The sequence below is a fragment of the Grammomys surdaster genome, unplaced genomic scaffold (assembly GCF_004785775.1).
Source record: "Grammomys surdaster isolate TR1022 unplaced genomic scaffold, NIH_TR_1.0 125941, whole genome shotgun sequence".
Classification (NCBI taxonomy): domain Eukaryota; kingdom Metazoa; phylum Chordata; class Mammalia; order Rodentia; family Muridae; genus Grammomys; species Grammomys surdaster.
Window position 1 is genome coordinate 1,697,872 of NW_021620763.1, and position 20,221 is coordinate 1,718,092.

Sequence of the window (20,221 nt, forward strand, 5' to 3'; positions counted from 1 at the left end):
TTTTTAAAGCTTAGCTTTTCAATCTCCAATTATTTGGGGATTTTCCTCTCCCTGATTGGTGGTCAAATGTCCTTGTTGCAAACAGGACTGTCTTCTGCTTCCCCAGTTTTATTACTTTTTCTGGTCTTCAGCTCTGTCGCCCCCTGCTGGACATTATTGAGGCTGCAGCCGTGCCTTCTAAATCTCGCCACCTCCCACTGGGCACCACAGTCTGCAGGATGGGCGCGAGTCCCAGGTGACATTAGGCTGGACCCCATTCTGTGTTCCATAGAGAGGTGCAGAGACGGCTTTTCTATTTTCCGAAGGTATCTACACAAGGCCCCATGCACAGTCATGCTTCCGACGCCATTTTAATCGTTAGTAAAGCAGCTTTGGAGGTTCCCTGACCTTCCCTTCTTCATAGACACAGACACAGAATCACGATTTGGGTATATTGGAAGCTACTTCTACAAACAAATACCTCACTGAACTTGGAACAGCATGTCCCTCAGAAGACCAGGGTCCTGGTGATTAGCTAAACCCACCTACCTGCAAAGTGTTCTTGCTTTCATCCCTTCAGATAAACCATCTTTTTACATTTTTTTCAGATTACACTGGGTTGCCTAAGGCCACACCTGGGCTGATAATATTAGCTCAATTCTTTTCTTTGCAACAGGGTCTCAAGTGCCCAGGCTGGCCTGAACTCCCTGTGTAGCTGAGGATAACCGTCAATATAATGCTTATGCAGTACTGGAGATCAAAACTAGGGCTTGATACCAACTGAGCTACATCCCTAGACCTCAGAGCTCTTACCCTACAATCTCACAGCCACCTCTGGCTCAGCAATACCAGAGGCCATGATGAATCCAATTCGGGTTTCTGTACCCATCTTTGCCTAACATCCTGTCTAGACCCCTCCTCCTGGGTCTAGACGCCTTTTTCCTGACAGCAGTTCTTATAGCTGACTAACATCTACTGCATGGCCAAACTCCAGACACACACACTACCTGAAGCTTCCTTCTCTGAGCACAGCTGTACAGAACAGAGTCTTTCATGTCAGTTGGGACTCAGACTATATCCAGTCTTACCAGTAGCTGACTGTGTGACTTCATTTGAACGCATCTGTCACTCCTTATTTTGGTTATTCCCTCAATACACTGAGAATACCTAGCCCCCTTTTGATGGGTCTTTGAGAGGATAGGCTTGGTCCCTGCCCATAGTAAGTACTTAAGAGATGATCATTATCTCCCTCTTACTATCGATTCTAAACCTCAACCAATCAGGGCAAACTTCCTTTGACTTTAGATTACATTGGGATCATTAGTTAGCCCTTCCTTTTGGATTTTGGGCTGGAAGACAGGGACTGTATTCTCAGAAACAGTTTCCCAGCATCCTCTAGCACTTTTTGACAAAGGCTAAGAAGGATGGTGGAGTTCAAACCTTGATTGTCCGTGCATCCAAACGTGTTCAAATGGGGTTTTCATGGGTACTTACTCCCTTGTCAAAGGTGGCAAAGAACTTGATGTAAGGCTGGAAGTGTTCAGCTGCCTCTTGGAACGCTTTGTAATCTAGGAGGGAAGAGAGAAACATTTGCAAGAGGCAAACTGCTCACTTAAAGAGATTGGTGTTAGACAGCTATTTAACACCATTTAAAAATAGCTGGAGTTGAAGTTGACTGGTGTTCAGTGACCCAAGAAGAGCCTCCTTCCACCGCAGGTTTGTGGACAGAAAGCAGGACAAACCAGAAACTGAAGAAAAAGAATAATAAGAAGAAAAAAGCATGGACACCTCCACCCCCAAAACCTCCTTTCACCCAAGTACATGAAGTTGAAATTGCACCTGCTTAATTCACAGTTTCTGCGTAGATGGGCCCTAGGTAGGAAGGGAACTCACTGCACTGTGTTTACAATTAGGAGAAAAACACTGTCCAGTAAAGTACTCTAAGCTTCTCCAAAGGAGGGCTCCTAGTTTCTTATGTTTGCTTATTTTTTTCTAGTTTTCTTATGTTTGCTTTTCCTTTTTAAAAGCAGTTTAGTTTCATAGCCTTCCTCTCCACCCTCCAGATCATACATTCTGTCTGCCCCCTTCCCCACCATGTTCCAAAATCCTGGGGTAGAGGACAGTGGACTGTGTCATCAGACAGAAAACTGGTAAAGTACAGCAGATTTGGGAACCCTGACAATTCTCATAACTGAAAATGGTAGGTGTTTTAATCTACTTCCAACCAGGTTCCTACCCTGGAACACGTGACCATGACACCCTGCTGAGAGGACTGTGACATTCAGTCACATAGGGACAGCCTAAAGTCCTTCCACATGTAGATGAGGCATCCTTAACATCCCAGACCAAGTCAATAGAAAGCACCTGCCTCTAGCTCTCAACCCATCTCCAGAATGTTTATAAGGTCTTATCCATAAGGAGTAAAGTATACGAGTTATTTCACTAACGATCCTCTGAGAGTGCCTGTCTTATTGAGATGTAGCACTCCAGAGGAAAGCTTTCTCTCCTGAAGCTGGATCTCGACCCTGCCCAACCAGTCCGGTGCTTGCACTTGACCGCAGCCGCTTCCTGCTCAGTGGTCCCAACTTTGGCTCCTAACTGCCAGCTACACCCAAGCACATGGAGCTATGCATACCAGCACTAGGTGACAGAGGTTGACAGAGACGTCCAGTCTACACTGAAAACTCATAGAGGTGCCCTGTCTACACTGAACACTCATAGTCTCTAATTCTCTGAACTTACCTACTGCAGTAAGAAGCTTTTTTTACTAGACTTGGGAGCTTCTCAGATCTATGTTGTTTGTTTTTGTTTGGGGTTGTTTTGTTTTTTGAAACAGGGTCTCACTATGTTTACTTGACTTGTCTTGGAACTCACTATGTAGACCAGGCTGGCCCCAAGCTCATAGAGATCCAACCTGCCTCTGCATCTCAAGTGATGGGATTAAATACTGTGCCATCATGTTCTGTAAATATACATATTTGGAAGACAGTTTGATAACATGAGATATGATTCAGGGGTCCTGGCAGGAATTCAGGGGGGCAGTGAGGGATGAAAAATACATTGTGTACATGTATGAAATTTTCAAAGACTAAAGAAAGGGGTTACTTTAAATCCTGATCCTCTGAGAAGATTATTTTAATTAAACCAAGCCTATACTTGACTCTGGTTTCAAACATGTATCCAAATTTGTCACGGAAGAAAGAAACCACACCCATGTGAGAATATTGTGCTTACTACACCGCATGAAGTGTCTGGAGTCAGGCCTTCCACTCCAGGAGGAGAGTGGTGGGACTTGTTAGAAGTTCTGTAACCCTGCAACGCTGAGCCTATGTTTACTCTTCAGTGGATTGACTTCTTCAGTTTCATTGAATTTTATATCACTCCTGAATTCAGCAGACTTGTATAAGATTCGAGTGTAGATTATTTTAGAATAATTCTGGATCAGGCAATGCTCAGGTTGAAAAGACAAACACTAATGTCAAGTGCCTTGGCCTGGAAAGGGCCCTGATTTTTAAGAGTCACAGGTTTGGGCAAATATCTCAGTTGTTTCAGTATCTACCTGATTAACTTCAGGACTTGAGTCTGAGGTTCAGTCCCCAGAACCCACATAATAAACCCAAGTACAGTGATGAATACTTGTCCTCTTGGTGCCAGGGGAGGCAGAGACACGTGGAGCCCTGAAGTTTTTGGACCCTACTTGGCAAGTCCCAGGCTGGTGAGAGACTCTGTTTCTTTAAAAAATTTAAAAATAATAAATCTGTTCTCTGCTGCACCCACACCTACATAAGTGCACACACACACGTACACATAACACACACAAGCACCCATATCTACATAAACACACACATGTGTACCTGCACATGTATACATATGTGCACACAAACATGGAAACATACAGAGAGAGAGAGAGAGAGAGAGAGAGAGAGAGAGAGAGAGAGAGAACCAAAATACACATGGCATCATAGGTGTAGACTGATGGCCAGCTCTGACCTTGGCTAGCTATTTTCCATATTCTTTAGCAACTACTGAGCCCATTCCCACCCAAAGTTCATTTAATCCTCTCCAGCTAACAGGGAAGTTCTCCAGCTGGTGACCACAGAAACTGCCAATCAGGGAGATGGTCACTGTGTGTCCATTTTACAGAAGAGCCTGATGGGGAGATAGACAGGAGGAAGAGTGGAGGAAAGCAGAAGGCATTTATTTATTCAGTAGAATACATACACATAATAACACACACATGCTTACACACACTAACACGTGTAACACACATACATGCACACATAATAACACACACAATAACATACATTCACATATACAATCCACAATCACACTCACAAGCACATTCGCGCGCGCACACACACACACACACACACACAGCTTCAGAGCTAGAGAACATGGCCTAACCATAATGGCCTATTTTGCACGATATCTGCATGTGTCCCTTTGCACAGGCAACAGGAAGAATTCCAGCTTCTACTCTTCCAGCAAAAGAGTTATTAAAGCCACACCCTCTGTTGGTAGCCTGGCACACCTTGTTAGGAGCTAGCTTCAGACCTACAGGCTTGTGTTGACAGACAACTTACATTCTGAGTCCTCATTCTTGAAAAAGCCAAGGAGCTTGATCTGGTCCTCGATGCGCTCAAAGGCTTGGACTTCCAGCTTGTTATTCACGATCTCCACTGGGTCTTCAATGAGCTGAAATCGTACACACACACACACACACACACACACACACACACACATACACAGGCACACACACAAAGAGATGAAGATGTTTAAACAAGAGAGGTCATCTCTCCCCAGCAGGAAGGTAGAGCACTTTGGAGGGAAAGGACACATGTACAGAAATTGTAAAAGATAGACAGTGAGACAGAAAGGACATTGAAGTCAGGCCATGTTCTCCATCCAGCCTTGAAGGGGTGTGTGTGTGTGTAATTGTGTATGTCATTGCATGTGTGATTATGTGTATGTGATTGTGTATGCAGACACAAAGGCTAAGGTCTTGAGCACACCGATCCCAACCTGCTCCAGTGTGTATGGTCACCACAGTGCCCCCAGGAAAACTTACTCCTAACTTGGGATGGTTGTTCTGGGGGGCTAGTCTATTCCTCTTGCCAGTTACATTTTTTTAAGATTGTATCTTAAGTTAAAAATTGACAATTATAACTATACATACATACACACACACACATTCTCACAGAATGTGCATACAAGAGAGATAGAGTCTGAGAGATTGTGTAGTGTGCATGTGTGTGAGAGAGAACCATCTGTTCAGATGTACAGAGCACATATCAGTGTCTTCCTCTATTATTCTCTCGCCTAGAGTCAGGCTATCTCACTGAACTGGGAGACTGCCTTTCTGGCTAGGCTACTGGCCAGGCATCCCTCAGGACTGCCTGTCAATTTTTTCTAGCGCTGGGTTTCAGGTACAAGAAGACATGACAGGCTTTTTATGAAGGTTTTGGAGATTCAAACTCAGCTCATAACTGTTTGTGCTCCTGGAACATGAAATACTAAGAATTATGAATAAACTGTGAAATAATTAGATGAAGCCAATTAACATCCATTACCTCAAATACTTACTTACCATTTGTGTAGTTAGAATATTTGTGTATCCTCTTAGCAGTTCTGCATGTAGGTTTTTATTTGCTATGCTGACCACACTGTGCACTCTATACTTAAATACTTACTCTTCCTGCCTGCTGAGACTCGGATCACAATCCTCTCATGTTCAACCCTGTGCCTGCCAGACCCTGGTAACCAGCATTATCTAGGCTATCTACTTCTGTTTCTTTTTAAAAAGACATTGGGTTATTTAGCTTCTACATGTAAGTAAAAGCATGCCTTGTGTTTTGAATATGATGTATCTGTCACAAGGCTCAAGTGTTGAAGGCTTGGTCCATACCTCAGGCTTCCCTCACTGGGCTGTAGTTAGAGTGTGAAGGCCCTGATGACTGATGGAGTTAAACTCTGATGAAGCCGATGCTGTTGGGTCCTGATGAGAATTAGGAGGGGAGAAAGTAGGTCATGGAGGACATGCCCTGAAGGCTGAATCTGGTCCCCAGAGCCTGCCCCGCACCCTCTCTATGCTTTCTGGCCAGAAGGAGTCAAGCGGCCTCAGCCCTATGTCAGTGCCAACCTGATTCCTCCCTTTTTGCAGGCCCAATACAATGAATTCAGCTGACTTTGGGCTGAAACCTCCAAAACCGAAAGCCAAAGCAAATCCTCTTTAAATAAATAAATAAATAAATAAATAAATAAATAAATACATTGTTTTCCCTAAGTGTTTGTCACACTGATCAATGTATGGTATGTGCCCTTTTGTGCCCAAACTCATGAGCCTAATGCTCTCCATGTTTTTGTCGCTTTCATTAGCTGAGTAGTTAATTCTATAGCATCTCAAGAATGGGAAAATGGCCTTCTTCTGGCTCAGTTTACAAAAGGCCTTGAGAAAATTATTCTTTACCCATAAGAAAATGATGGGGGCAGGTTTTCTTCTCTCCGTGGATATGAGTAAGGGTGTGTGATAAGTAGGGTTCTGATACGGCTCATCTCATCACCGACCTCGCAACACCCACCTTGAAGACAAAGGCCATTTGCTACCTAGCTTTGTGTCAACTTGGACAAGCTATGAATATAAGAGGAAGGACCCACATGCCTCCATAAGATCAGGCTACAGGCAAGCCTGTAGAACATTTCTTAATTAGTGATTGATGGATGAGGACCCAGCCCATCATGGATGGTGCCATCTCTGTATTGGTAGTCCTGGGTTCTATAAGAAAGCAGGCTGAGCATCATGAGGAGCAAGTCAGTCAGCAGCACCCTCCATAGCATCTGTATTAGTTCCTGCTTCCAGGTTCCTACCCTGCTTCAGTTCCTGTCTTGGTTTCCCATGAACTGTGATGTAAACCAAAGAAATCCTCTCCTCCCCAAGTTGCTTTTGGTCATGATGTTTCATCGCAGCAGACTAATACAGACTAATAACCCTAAGACAGACCACATACTGAGAGCAGAATTATCCGTGGTTTGCAGAGTTGGAATCCCAATTAGGTAAATCTAAAAATTGCCCCTAACTCTGGTTTGCTACTTCTGTGAGACAATAACGCAATTAATTGTTTAAAGCGTGTAGAGTCTTGCTTTCAGGAGCTGGCTCTCATCTGGTTAGCTTGGAATGGTGCCAGGCTGGCCTCAACTACAATGTTGTTTCTCTTGAATATTCCCTAGGACTTCTAGGTGGGGGTCAATGGTCTCTTTCTTCCCTTCTCTGGCTTTTGAGGATATATAGAGGAATCAATAGACTTGTTTGGTGTCTGCTGGAGAATTGCCAGTGTGAGTGGTCAGCTGTGAGTTCTTCGTGTAATTGTTGCTGTTTATTTTAGGGACAGAATCACCCCACAGAGCCCAGACTACTCCACAGAGCCCAGACTGGTGTCTCATCTACAATCCTCCTGCCTCAACCTCTACAGTGCCAGGGTAACAGGTGGATCACCATTCCTGGCAGGATAGGGTTCTTTCTCTATGCAGAGCATGGGTTCCAAAGCCTTTAGCCTCACAGTTATGACGTGGAGTGTGACTTTATGCGTGGCCAAAATATAGTGTTTTTTTCCTTTGTTAGAACTTATGGATTTGGGGATGTGACATCTCCATGGCTGAAAGTGACACTTTTGTGGTGGGGGAGGGTGTTCCCCTGGGTGTTCCTTAGCTCTGTCTTTGTTTGTTTGTTTTAACATTTGCTTATTTTGTGTAAAAGGGTGTACGCATGCCATTGTGTGTGCGCACACATGTGCAGCAGTGATGGGGGAGGGGCGCGTTGGGGGCTGGGAGCATTGATGGAGAGTGGAGAGTTAGAAAATAACTTGTGAGAGTTGGTTTTCTCTTCCACCCTGTGGAACCAAGGAATTGGATGCAGGTCACCAGGCTGGACAGTAAGTGCCTTTGTGTTCTGAGCCATCTCACCAACAGACAGTCTCTCCTTTACACAGTCAGAAGATGACTCAGGGGGACTGAGCCTGTGGGTCCCTACTTCCATCTCTGGTGTCTATTTCACCCCTCTTTCCTGCCTTTCCCTGGCTTTCTCTCAATGTCACTGTACCAAAGTCAAGGGAATGCCAGTGGGTATCAGCATGTAACTGGAAAGAGAATACCATGTTCTAGCACACACACACAAACACACACACTACCCTTGGGTCACTTATAACAACTTCTATGGTGACTTAAGGGCCTGCTTTCTAGAAAAGATTCCTCTACAACACAGTGCTGTTTATATCTCCTCGCTGTTTAGGCAGCCTGATAAATGTCTTAGGCCACACCAGTCTCTCTGGCTCCTCTGTTTTTAAATCAGAGCTACAGCCTCTCCTATATGGGACAGCTGCACACAAAGCCGCTTGTTAATACTTACATCCAAGAGAAATTCCACCAAGACATCCGCGGCGAACTCCCCGTCAAACTCAATCGTGCGATCACCCTTCAGGACGTACAGGCTCCCTTCTTCACTGAAGCCTGAAAGGAGCAACGGGCCAAAGTCAGGCGCAGAAAACTCTTAACTTCATTAGGCCCTGAGTGGCGGTCAGGTCAAGATCCAGGATCAGTAGAACTAACAGACAGGTCAGTCTGTCAGGGTTGGCATTGAATTCAAAAGCTGCTCTTTATTCCACTACTGCTTGAGTTCCGCTGTAATATCACTGTCTGTCTACCTGTCGCCTTACCCTGGCTTCAAGTCCCTCAGTCAGCTAACGTCAGCCCTACCTCTCCACCCACCATGGCCAGGGCTCCTCATCTCTGAGATACTCTTCTTCCTTCTGGGTTGCATGCTGTTATGAAAGGGTGTGTCTAGCAAGAGGCACAGAGTGGGGCTTTACTCCTCTTTCCTTTCCTCTAAACTCAGAGTGGCCTCCATCCCTGACTCCATCTTGGTGACTCCTTCAGGTTCTGGCTTCAGGCTATTTTCATCTAACGTCTCCTTCCTGCTCCCATTGCTTGCTGCTGCTGCTGCTGCTGCTGCTGCTGCTGCTGCTGCTGCTGCTGTAATAGGACAATCTCTCACATTAGGGGTGCTATCTTCTCCAGATCCCAGCCTCTTGCACAAAGCCTGGACATGCAGATAGACAGCCCTTCTGAGTCACACACCTCTTCACTGAGGTCACTGGCAGATTCTGGGAGGGCAGACCACAGCTTCACTTTTGCCCCAGCGCCCTTGGTACAGAGCAGTGTACTTTAACCAAACCTTGCTGGGACACGGTATCCTTTTGGCTGAAGATTAAACAGCCAAGGTTGAGGCGACAACTCCACAGCGTCTTTAATTCTTCTGATTAGTTGCTTTCAGATTCTGTTATCTAGGCAATGCTTTCTCCTACTGAATCACAGAAGACACTCAAGAGCAAGAGGGCTGGGCACTGCCTGCTGCCCTGTGGTCCGCTTAAGGAGATCCCAGCACATCCCAGCACTGGACACACAGAGTATTCTTGACTTTTGTGACATCTGTTCTTAAAATATGTCCCAGGGAGTATCAGTCAGGGTCCTGCTTGGGAGATTGTGTCACATGATGAACTCCCAAGGTCAGAGCTTCACCTGCAGCTTTAGCCATAGCCAAAGTAAGACAACCAGGAGAGGAGATAAGGATAAAGGGGCGGCTTCACAGAACACAACCACATCCTTAAGATCCAATATCTAGAGGGCAGATGCTTCATCCCTCCAAGGCAAGCTTAGAGAAGGATGTATTTAGACATACCAAGCCCCATAATGCCTTTGGCCAGTCTGTTCTTGTGAATTCTTGCTCAGTTTGTGCTGCCTAGATTTGAATATTTCTAAAACACTAGCATTTTTGTTTAAAGTTTACTAAAAATGCTTCCAAATACCACCTACTCATTAAAACAGCAGTGGGTTTGGGGAGAGCTAAGAATCAGTGAGTTTCTAGGGAAAAAAGGCAGAACTCATTAAATTGTTTTTGACTCTAGGAAGAGTTGAATGTGTTTTACTTCCATGCTCTGGGCAGGGAAGGTATTCTAATTTTGTTTTCAGGAAAAAAAGAAATGCCGGGCAGTTTCATTAAGTCACCATTTTATAGGCATGAGTTCTTCCTTGTGTCTAACTTAAGTAGTATTCCATAATATAGATTTTATCCTTAAAAATATCTAGTCTTCTAAGAAATAAAATAGGAAAGAATTGTTTTTAATTTGCTAGTTTAATGCACCTGCATGCACCTGAGATACTGCCCCAGCATGCACCTGGGATAATGCCCCAGCATGCACCTAAGATAATGCCCCAGCATGCACCTGGGATAATGCACCTGCATGTACCACTGATATCCACTGAGCCATCACTAAGCGTCTTTTCTTTTTCTGTGTTTACTACTCCAAACTCAATTAACCTTTCTTCAAAGGTACTGTTTCAAAACCTCCTGCTATTTTTAATAGCCATTCTCCACTGGTCATGCGGAAAAACCTAAATGGACACCATTGGGGGGTGGTATTTGGAAAGCAGAAGGGTTCTCTGTGCCCTTTCTCCTTGGGATTATGGAGTAGGAATCGTAAAGGGCACTTGATCATGACATATTGACATGAGAGATTACAGCTCCCAGTGTATTGGTATTGTCTCTCTACTACCCCTTAGCTAAATCCATCCAGGCTGAAGGTTCCCAGCTGGGGGTCAGCCTGAACTCTGGGACCTCTGCACCATGCTGTAAATGCAGCTTGTGCTGGCTGCTGCTGCAATGTTCCTAGGGAGGCCCATTGAAGCCACTGAGACACAAAGATGGAGAAGCTGGGCTTCTAGCTGCTATGGGAGCTGTCAAGAAGGGCTCACGTGTATCACATTAGTTTCCTCAAGAAGTTCTCTCTGCCTGATACTACTGCAAAGATAATTTAAATGACTCCAGCCAAACCGTTAGGTTGAGGTCTAGGTTTTCTTATAATGGGCCCTACTCTGACCCAGAATGGTGTATATACTATCTTTTAACATATGTTTGAAAATAATCCAGTTACTATGCAAGACAAAAACAACTTCATTTTTTAATGAGATATATTTCTTCCTAACAGATTTTTAATTTCAAACTTACCCAGTCTCTTGGCAAGCTTGGCCTCTTTCCTTGAATCCACCATCACAAAGCCTATGTTTTTATGTTCCAGGACCTGGGCCACAAGCTGAAAAGATAAATAGGAAGGGGAAATGAGTTAAGGGAAGAGAGATGGCAGGCACCATCATAAGTGTAAGTACCATTTGTACTCCCTGCCACTCTGACCACAGATGAGCCAGGAGAGTGCTGAGAAACTGAGAGGCGAAGAAGAGAAGCCCTGGAAAAACGCATCCATGGCCACAAGCTCTTTCTGCCTTTGAGAAGATAAAATTGGGGCACAGAGAATCTGAAAGGAACTAAGGATGCTCAAACTCCCAGTGGGGACCTGGTATGGACCCTTGTGATCTTTTGTAGTTGACAATTAAAGAACACACTTTTTAGTAAAGGAGTCCTGAGGACTGAAGGCTTCCTGCCCCTGAGCTGCTGTGATGCAGCTGCCCATTGGCATCCAGAGACTTCTACAGCCATAGTGAAGAAGAACTGTAGTGAGTGTCTGAGGATCAAGGTACCACTGACCCTACTGTCTAGGAGGATGCAGCAGATCTTTGGATGGAGAGTTAGCTAAAAACCACTCTGAGTAGACAGCAGTATAGGAGATGGCACTGTATGTAAGACTGGTACTCAGCTAAGCTCCTCCAAACTCAGATATGAACAAATAAGGACTCTAAATTAATATAGAGTCATCTCTCTGTCATCTTGCCATCTCAAAAAGGGGCTGGACAGAAATGCGGAGATCATAAAATATGAGCTGTCTGAAGATTGAACCTGCAACTTTACAAATGCTGCTCCATTACTAGATGAACCATTGTGCTATACTTTGAACCCTAATACTACTTTTCAAATTGTCTGAGTTCATATGCAGTTGTAAGAGATACAAAAGTGAGATCTCTTCAACACGCATGTTTCTGGTTTTCTATAGAAGCAAAATCTTGTGAAACTGAGGTACAATATCACAAACTGGACAGTGCCAACAGTAGTTAAAACACAGAGCATTGTCCATCACCACAAGGGGCCCTCTGTTTCCCTTCACAGTCACAGTCTGTGTGGTGTCCCACCCCCACCCCCATCCTCCCTTTGGCTCCTGAAACCAGGAATTCCCCCATCTGCTGTCAATTATATGATGTTGTCTAAATGAGGAGTCATGTAGCAGGTACCTTTTTGAGATAACTCTTTACACTTTGCATAATGATTCATCCGGAGGGTCTGACATTTTGCAGCCTGTATCACCAGGTATGACCTTTTTCACTGCTGAGTAGATGTCCATGATGTGGACATACCACAGTTTGCTTAATCATTCCCCTACCAAACAGTATCTTAGTTGTTTCCAGCCGTTGGCTCTGATAAACAGAGTTGCTTTGTGGGACTTTGAGTTAAACTTTAGTCTTAATCTGAGGAATAAATGACTAGGAGAATAAATTGTGACTTATATGAGAGTAGTTCTAGGCTTAGTTCTCACTGAAACTACCAAACTGTTCTCCAGGCCTGGCCAAACGGTTGCGCATCCACATGAATAATGTATGAGTTCCCTGTAACCTTGGCAGGGAGTTATCATCGTTTACATTTTAGTTATTTCTCCTAGGGAAGCAGCAATGTTTCCTTGTGGTTTTAATTTGTGCTTTGAGACCATTTATTTGAGCATGTGCTGTGTTTATGTATGTTTGCTTCTGTGAAATGTCTCTTCATGTTGTTCTCCCATTTTTTATAGTGCACATTAGCTTTTCATTTTCTCCCTTTTGGATCCTCAGCATCCAAATAAAAGTTGGCCATAGTGATCTGTGCCTGCATTCCCAGCTCCTGCGATTCAGAGGCAAGTGGATCCCTGAGGCTTCCCGGGCAGCTAGTCTATGAGTCATTGAACCCCAGGTTCAGCAAGAGACATTGTCACACACACACACACACACTAGGCCTGAGAGAATCTGAAGCAGTCATGCACACATGAAAACAGGCATACCACCTCCAATACACAAATGGAGAATTTAATTTCCATGAAGTCTAATTTAGCAATTTTTCATTTGTTTTGCTTTTTTTTTTCCTTGGACAGGAACTCACTACATAGCTATGGCTGAACTCAATATATGGATCAGGCTGTCCTCGAACTATCTGACTCTGCCTCCAACATGCTGGGATTAAAAGTATGTGTCACTGCGCCTGGCTATAAATGGAATTTTTTAAGTTAAGGCCAAGTGCTAAATTCTGAACAGGACTATCTTTTCTCTAAAAGCCTTACGGCTTTGCTTTTTGTTCTGTGAGACACAGATTATTTTTGATGAAATCCTAGAGAAGCTGTGAGACAGTCTGGGGCCTTTCTTCCCTTTGTGCTAGTTGACCCCAGCCCCATTTGTAGATAGCCTTCCATCCCCTGCACTTAGCCCATGGCTTTATCAAGACTCAGTGGACACATCTGTATGTGGGGTGGGGGTAGGGGGTTGTCTAACTCTGCTGTCTCGATTCTGTCTGTCCTTCTGTTCACACTACACAGGCCAAGATATATCCTCTGTGAGTTAAGTCCTAAAAACACACAGGAGTTGTGTTTCCAGTCAATTCTTTTTGTGGGTTACTTTGACTGGTAACTTTTATCTTACACAGAAACTTCAGAATAATCTTATATATACACAAAAAGGAATCCTCCTAGGGTTTGGACAACTATGCTATTATTATATTATATTGTGTTGTATGCACATATGCATGTATATAAGACATAACTGTACTAATTCTCCTATCAAGTGGAAGACAGTGGTATATTCAGAGTGTTGTCTGTCAATGTGGGAAGATGCTCTATCTCTCCATTTGTTTCATGGCTTTTCCATTAGCACTGCAGCTCTGAGTACATAAGCCTTTTGTTTTGTTTTGTTTTGTTTTTTTGACAGTGTCTCATGCAGCCCAGGCTGGCCTTGAACTTCTGATTCTCCCGCCCCCTACCTCCCAAGTACTGGGACTACTAATATGCACCACCACACTCAATTTAGCATGCAAATCTAGTGCAAGTTTTGTTAAATTTACATCTAAATATTGGGAGTCCTTTGCACCATAGTGGTGTATTTTTAGTTTTTGAATCTGTACTCTTTCTAGTACAGAATATATCATTGCACTTTTATGTTTATCTTGTAACTTTCTCACCTTGAACTCATTGATTCTAAGACATCTTTCTCTCTTTGGAATTTTGGGAACTTTTTGTGTAGATAATCATGGAGAAACCTGATTCTTTTCATTCACCTGACCTTTCACTTCCTTAGGCTTCCTTACTCAACCAATGAGAGCTCTCCTGACTTGTGAGGCTTGAACCTTGCTTCTTACCTGGTGTTTTTGTTTATTCTTGTTTCATTTTATTTATTTGCATCTGTCTTACTGATATGTCTATCTTCCCTTTCTGTCCTACTAATTCTGTTTTGTATTTTGTAGTTTGATCTGTGCATTCTACAACCCTTTTAGGGTTTCTTATCTCCACTGAGTAACCTGGGGACTATTTGGCTCGGTGAGGACTAACTAAGTCCTGGTACTCTCTGTTCTGTGGCTACTGCTTAGCCTCCGCCCTCCTCTGTGCCTGTGTCTTCCCTGATTGTACCGTCTCCCTCCTTCTACCCCATTGCCAGTTAGACTTCTTAAGGTCAGTTTTGGCCTATCCATGCTTCCTGGTCATCTGTTCTTATTTTCTCTCTTTTTCTCTGACTCCAAACCACTCCCCTTCCTCTTAAGACTAAGGATACTGAACAGAATGTCATCTGAACGCTGTTCCAGGTAGTCGGGGTGGACCGCAGGAGCAGGCAACAAATGACACCCTGCCTGCCCTAGAGCTTTCTCTTTCCTTGGATTTGTCTGAAACTGGGAAGGCTGAGTCATCACGACTAGAACCGTGCTGTGACTCACTGCGCACTTTCCTTAGGTCCCCCAAACCAGTGTTTTTGCAAAACCCCTTGGATATATGAACTATTACATGCAATCCATCAGACCATGTTGTGTTTTATTTTCCTAATAAAATCCCCCTTTTTTTAAATTGCCAGCCACACTGTCCTATTTACTGAAGTCAAAATCGTAAATGAATGTTCCCCTGTCAATCATTCAAATCACAAGACCCAGCTTTGCAGTACAGTACAGTCCCTCTTCTCCAGCGAGCCTCTCTGACGGGAGCTATTTATTAAACTTCAGTACGCACAAGAATGACCTGGGGCTCTGTTAAAATGGGGCTTCTAGGTTCTTCTCAGCAGAGCATAGAAAATCGAGCTGGGGCGGGGCTCAGGAATGCACATTCTCTTAAACCGCATGGCCACACCCGCGGTTGTGATGCCTCAGCTCTCACGTCAGGCTCTGGAAAGCACAACTATTAATGGCTGTCACTTCTGAAAGCTACACAGCACTGTTCCAACTGTGGGCTCATCCTGGCTTCTTTTGATCTCTCACCATTTAGTGTAAGAGGTGAATATTAACAATAATTTGAGAGAGAGAGAAAGAGAGAGAGAGAGAGAGAGAGAGAGAGAGAGAGACCATTGAAATGGCCACTGAAAGCACTTGTTGCCAAGTTTCACATCCTGAGTTCTATCCCTGCAGCCCATGTAAAGGTGGAAGAAGAGAACTGATTCCACAAGATTGACCTCTGACCTCCATAGGCATGCCATGCCAGGTGCACCGTGACATACATGTACTACATCAACCCCTGTCTTTCTCTCTCTTACACACACACACACACACACACAGAGGAAAGAATGACAACTTTAGGTAAGCGCAAATGTGTTCCTCTCCTGGGCACATAAAGCATACTCTTTTTCCTATCTCAGTATCTATATGGAACTTGGGCATACTTGAGTGGTAAGTACCTATCACTGTCCTATGCCATATATGTATAAACAGAACAGACTGTCACAGATGGGCCAGAAAGTCCATTATCTAATATGTACCTTCCTCCTCCCTGTTCTTCCTCCTCAGCATCCCGACTCGCAACCCCTGCAGCACCTGAGTCACTGCCAGCTTCCAGCCTTGCTAGACCCAAAGCCTGCCCATTTAGGCTTCGTTATCAACATCAGCTTTCGTATGTACCCTTAACAAGCTTAAACTGACAGTAGCAAGGGCTAGGGTACTGTGGGGCTGAATAGAGCGGGTATCTGTGGTGGAGACTTGGGGCCTCTGGGCTTACTTTTTATGTGACTGGGTCCCTGAGGACCAGTCATGTCTGGGGAGGCTGGAGTAGGCAAACAGGTCACTGTTGTTTCTTGTCTGTGGCTTGGTTCCCTCCATCCCACTCCCACATCCCACACTCCGCCATCTCACCCAGCCCGACACCTCACTCATCTTCCCTTCTGTAAGCCTTAGCCAACCTTGAAAGATGAGAGCAGCCCCAGATCCTCTTTCACTCCATTCTCCTTCCCAGAATGCCAGTGGTTCATCCCCAGGAGTGAACTCCGGCACCCAGTGTGTAATCGCCTGATTCTGTTCTGTGACCCTTTCCTCGGTAAGGAGAAAGACAAACACCTTCTGTATTCTGTGATCCTTGGAGACAGTCAGCACCTTTGTGGGTCCCTGGATGGATTGGTGCGAGTACTTCACAAGTTCAAAGGGCTTGTGAGCCAGAGAGGGAAGAAGCAGTTATCACTGAGTCCTATGTGAGAAAAAAAGGTTGCCTCCACGTTTCCTAAATGTCCATAAACTGGAATATTCTTTATACACGACTGTGATTTTCTCCTGTTCCCTTACAGCCATTCTTGAGTTGCCTTGCCCTGGTAGGCTGATTGATGGGTTATTTCATTGTCTCGCTTGAGAGTCTATCCTTGGGACTAGCCCCATCTGTTGGCTGGTTATGTGTAGCTTCCAGAATGGAAACATTGCTCAGTCTCTCAGAACCACTGGGATTTGGCTAGACTTTTGCTGATTCTTTGAACACAAACAGACTTCTAACAAAGTCCCATCTAAACAATATCATAACATGATAAATAAATAATTAAAAACTGCTAAGTGTGTGTTTCTGGTATGTCTTTCTCTTTCTGGTATTATATTTTATAGATAGTCATTATACCACACTTGCTGCTTGAATGATGAGGTCCACGTGCGCGTCATCTTTAACTGAGCGGGTGACTATGCTTGCTAGATCCCAATGATGAAGAGCATGGGACTTAGTGTCAACTCCTGGATTGCTGACTTTGTCAGCAGCCAATGCCGTGACTTCATGCCCGGCGGAGGCAGTATCAGTATCTACCCCACAGGTCTCTTTTGAAGACTAACTGAGATAATGCATATGAAGTACTTGACATGGTTCTTCACACACAGTAGGTGCTTAATAAATGCTAAACTTCCTCTTTAGTAGTATGATAGCTGAATAGGGTTCTGGATCATTACTGATCCCCAAATGCCAAAGCCTAGGTTATCAGAACAGAAAGAAGAGTAAAAATCACTAGCTAAGGATGAGTTAGTAAGGAGAGGGGGCAGGTGAGGCAGCCAGAACAGCAAGGCAAAGTTAAAGGCTATGAAGTCTCATAAGAGAGAGCTTGTGAGGGGTGAGGGTGGGGTTGGTAAATCATACAGAGCCTGGCAGGCTGTGATGGGTGCTGTGGGCATGGTTTCCATGCACTTTGGGAGTGACTAGCCCTGCGTGGTGTGGCCTTCTGTCCCTTCAGCCTCACTGGGAACACTGCATCATGTGTAATACACAACAAGGACACAAAACCATTCCCTGCATCTGTATGTGCCCTTTGTTCCATCTGAAGACTCCTCTCACCATTCTTCACCAACTCTGCTACCTCTGAAGTATAATTGGACATGTTAGCTCCCCAGAAGGGATCCCCTGAGCCCCCACTCCCAATTCAGTGCTTACTCGGGTGCCTCAAGCTTTTCCTCTGCAACTATCCCTTTGTTGGTCTATGATTATTGTCTCTCTTGTTTTGGTGTTTGCTCCTGCATGTTCCATGGCTGTGTGTGCCTTCCTCCCCGTGCTAGCTCTCACACTCAGGAGAGTAGCTGGGCTGATCCCCAAATTAGTGCCTCAAATAAATGAACAAATTAAAAGGGAGATTCCCTGTAAGAGTAGAGGCCAGTGAGACATTGTGACAGGAAAAACAGACAGAGTGTGTACATCCAGGGGGTAGAACTAGTGTCAGCCTAGGTTTGAAGGAGCACGTGTGAAGGGTGACACCAGAACAAGCTAAATGAGTGAAGCAGATTGTATTTGAGGAAGCTGAAAAGAGTTCTGTGTTATGCTGGGCAGTGGTGGCACACGCCGTTAATCCCAGCACTTGGGAGGCAGAGGGAAGTGGATCTCTGAGTTCGAGTCCAGCCTGGTCTACAGAGTGAATTCCAGGACTACACAGAAAAACCCTGTTTCAAAAAACCAGTAAAATAAAATAAAATAAAATAAAATAAAATAAAATAAAATAAAATAAAATAAAATAAAATAAAATAAAGTAAAATAAAATCCTGTGTTTAAGGTATGTAGAAAAAAGAGATGGAAGACTTTGGATATTGTGGTTGAAAGTTATAATTTGGAGCTAAGTAGAACAGTGAGGCTGATCTGAGTTCAGAGACGATAGATCTGAGGTCCTAGGTCAGACAGAAGAAGGAATAGCAATCCAGGTGGCTGGCAGGTGCTGTGGTCTCAGACAGAGGTGGCTCTGGTCTCAGACAAAGGGCTGGAATCATGGAGAAGCAACTGCCTATGTGATGGGTCATGTGAGCTGGGACTCACTCAGAAGCTCTTCATTGACTTGAGAGAGAGACTGGAGAGAGAGAACAGAGGAGAGGGGCCATAAGGAGAGTCAGGCTCTCCACCCAGAAAACAGAATAAGGGACAAACGGTAACAGCAAGAGAATGTTCCAGAACTAGGACTAGCTTCTCAGAACACATAGAACTGCAGTGAATTCATGATCACAGAAGGCACTCAAGCTACCCAAAGGAGCTGGAGATGTGAGAGGGGGAGGCATTCTTGGGGCTGGTGCATGAGAAAGCCATAGGCTGGAGCTGGCCGTGTTAGAAACATGTGCCCTAAGAAGCACCTATCCTGTGCAAGGAGGAGCTGTTCATAAGCTGAAAGGCATGAAAGAATCACTGTGGTACCCTGACTCCAAAGTCACTAAGGCATGGCATCTCCGGGAGTCCAGGATGGGCAGGACCCCCATCAGGTCTCTCTTCTGGACTGAGAAGTCACGGATGACCTTGTAAAGAAAAGCTGGGACAAAAGCCAGAGCAGGGAACTGGACAGTCGAGTGGGTGGTGAGGACAGGCTGCAGCAGGTGTGGCTTGCTTGTTCCAGAAGTTTGTCCATGAAAGGAAGTCAGTGAGCAATGCTGTGAGATGGGGCAGGTCCCCCCTGCTGCCTGACCCTGGGCCTCAGAGGAGAGGACATCCAATAGGTCTGTGTGTGCATCCCAAGTCCCTTTAAAGGACTTATCAGCTCTAACACAGGGGCAGAGATGAAGACACTTCCCAAGAACTGTCTTCATGGACAAAAACAGGAATGTCCTTCCTGGTTGAGGAGAATGTGAAGAGTGGGGATATTGGAGAGGGTGACTCCGAGGGAGGTGGCTGTGCTTTTCTGCAGTCTCAAGAATCCACAAACATCAAAATAAGGAGCCCGAGGATGCTGCAGATCTCTGCTCAAAGTGAATGTCCCTCAGGCCAGCCATTAAAAATACACTGGCTGCACTGCTGTCCTTGCCAAGCGAGCTGAGAGCTGGAGAGGCCTGGTCTCTCGGACACCATCTGGCACCAGGCCAAACTATTCAAATCCGTGTGTCCCCTGAAACACAAGAGCCCACGTTTATCTCCGGTAATCTCTCACTTTTGGCCACTCTCAAGCAAGGCCTGGGCTATGTATAGCCTGGCAGTTGGCACACATGTCCACCAAGGAGGCCGGCTGGGGAAGGGGACAGCTATTTATGAGAACCAAGCACGCACTGAAGCCTTTTGAAGCTGGTATTGGGTAGCTCTTGGAAGTGCTGGGGGGGGGAGGGGAGAGGGGCTGCTGGTTTGCTTTATTGACACTTTGTGGTGTGTTTGCTGTCCCCCTCCAGGCTGAAAGTCTATAAAACAATAGTAAAACACCAATTAGGGGAACAGTGGAATGGCTCAGTGGCAAAGGCACTTGTCACTAAGTTGGACAACCTGAATTTGAGTACTGAGGAGTACTCACATGATGGAACGGGACAACTGACTCCACAGAGTGGTCCCTTGACCTCCATATATGGACCATGACA

General features: G+C 44.9%; 1 protein-coding gene across 2 annotated transcripts in view; it reads right to left on the reverse strand.

The window, feature by feature from the left end:
- Positions 1 to 20,221, reverse strand: part of Casq2 (calsequestrin 2) — a 64,449-nt gene that overhangs the window by 25,698 nt on the left and 18,530 nt on the right. For both annotated transcript variants that reach the window (XM_028752991.1, XM_028752990.1), the window contains 4 exons: positions 11,033 to 11,117; positions 8,378 to 8,478; positions 4,563 to 4,674; positions 1,474 to 1,547 (listed from right to left, as the gene is read on the reverse strand). In XM_028752991.1, coding sequence (XP_028608824.1) covers positions 1,474 to 1,547; positions 4,563 to 4,674; positions 8,378 to 8,478; positions 11,033 to 11,117 — 372 coding nt within the window. The remainder of the gene's footprint in view (positions 1 to 1,473; positions 1,548 to 4,562; positions 4,675 to 8,377; positions 8,479 to 11,032; positions 11,118 to 20,221) is intronic.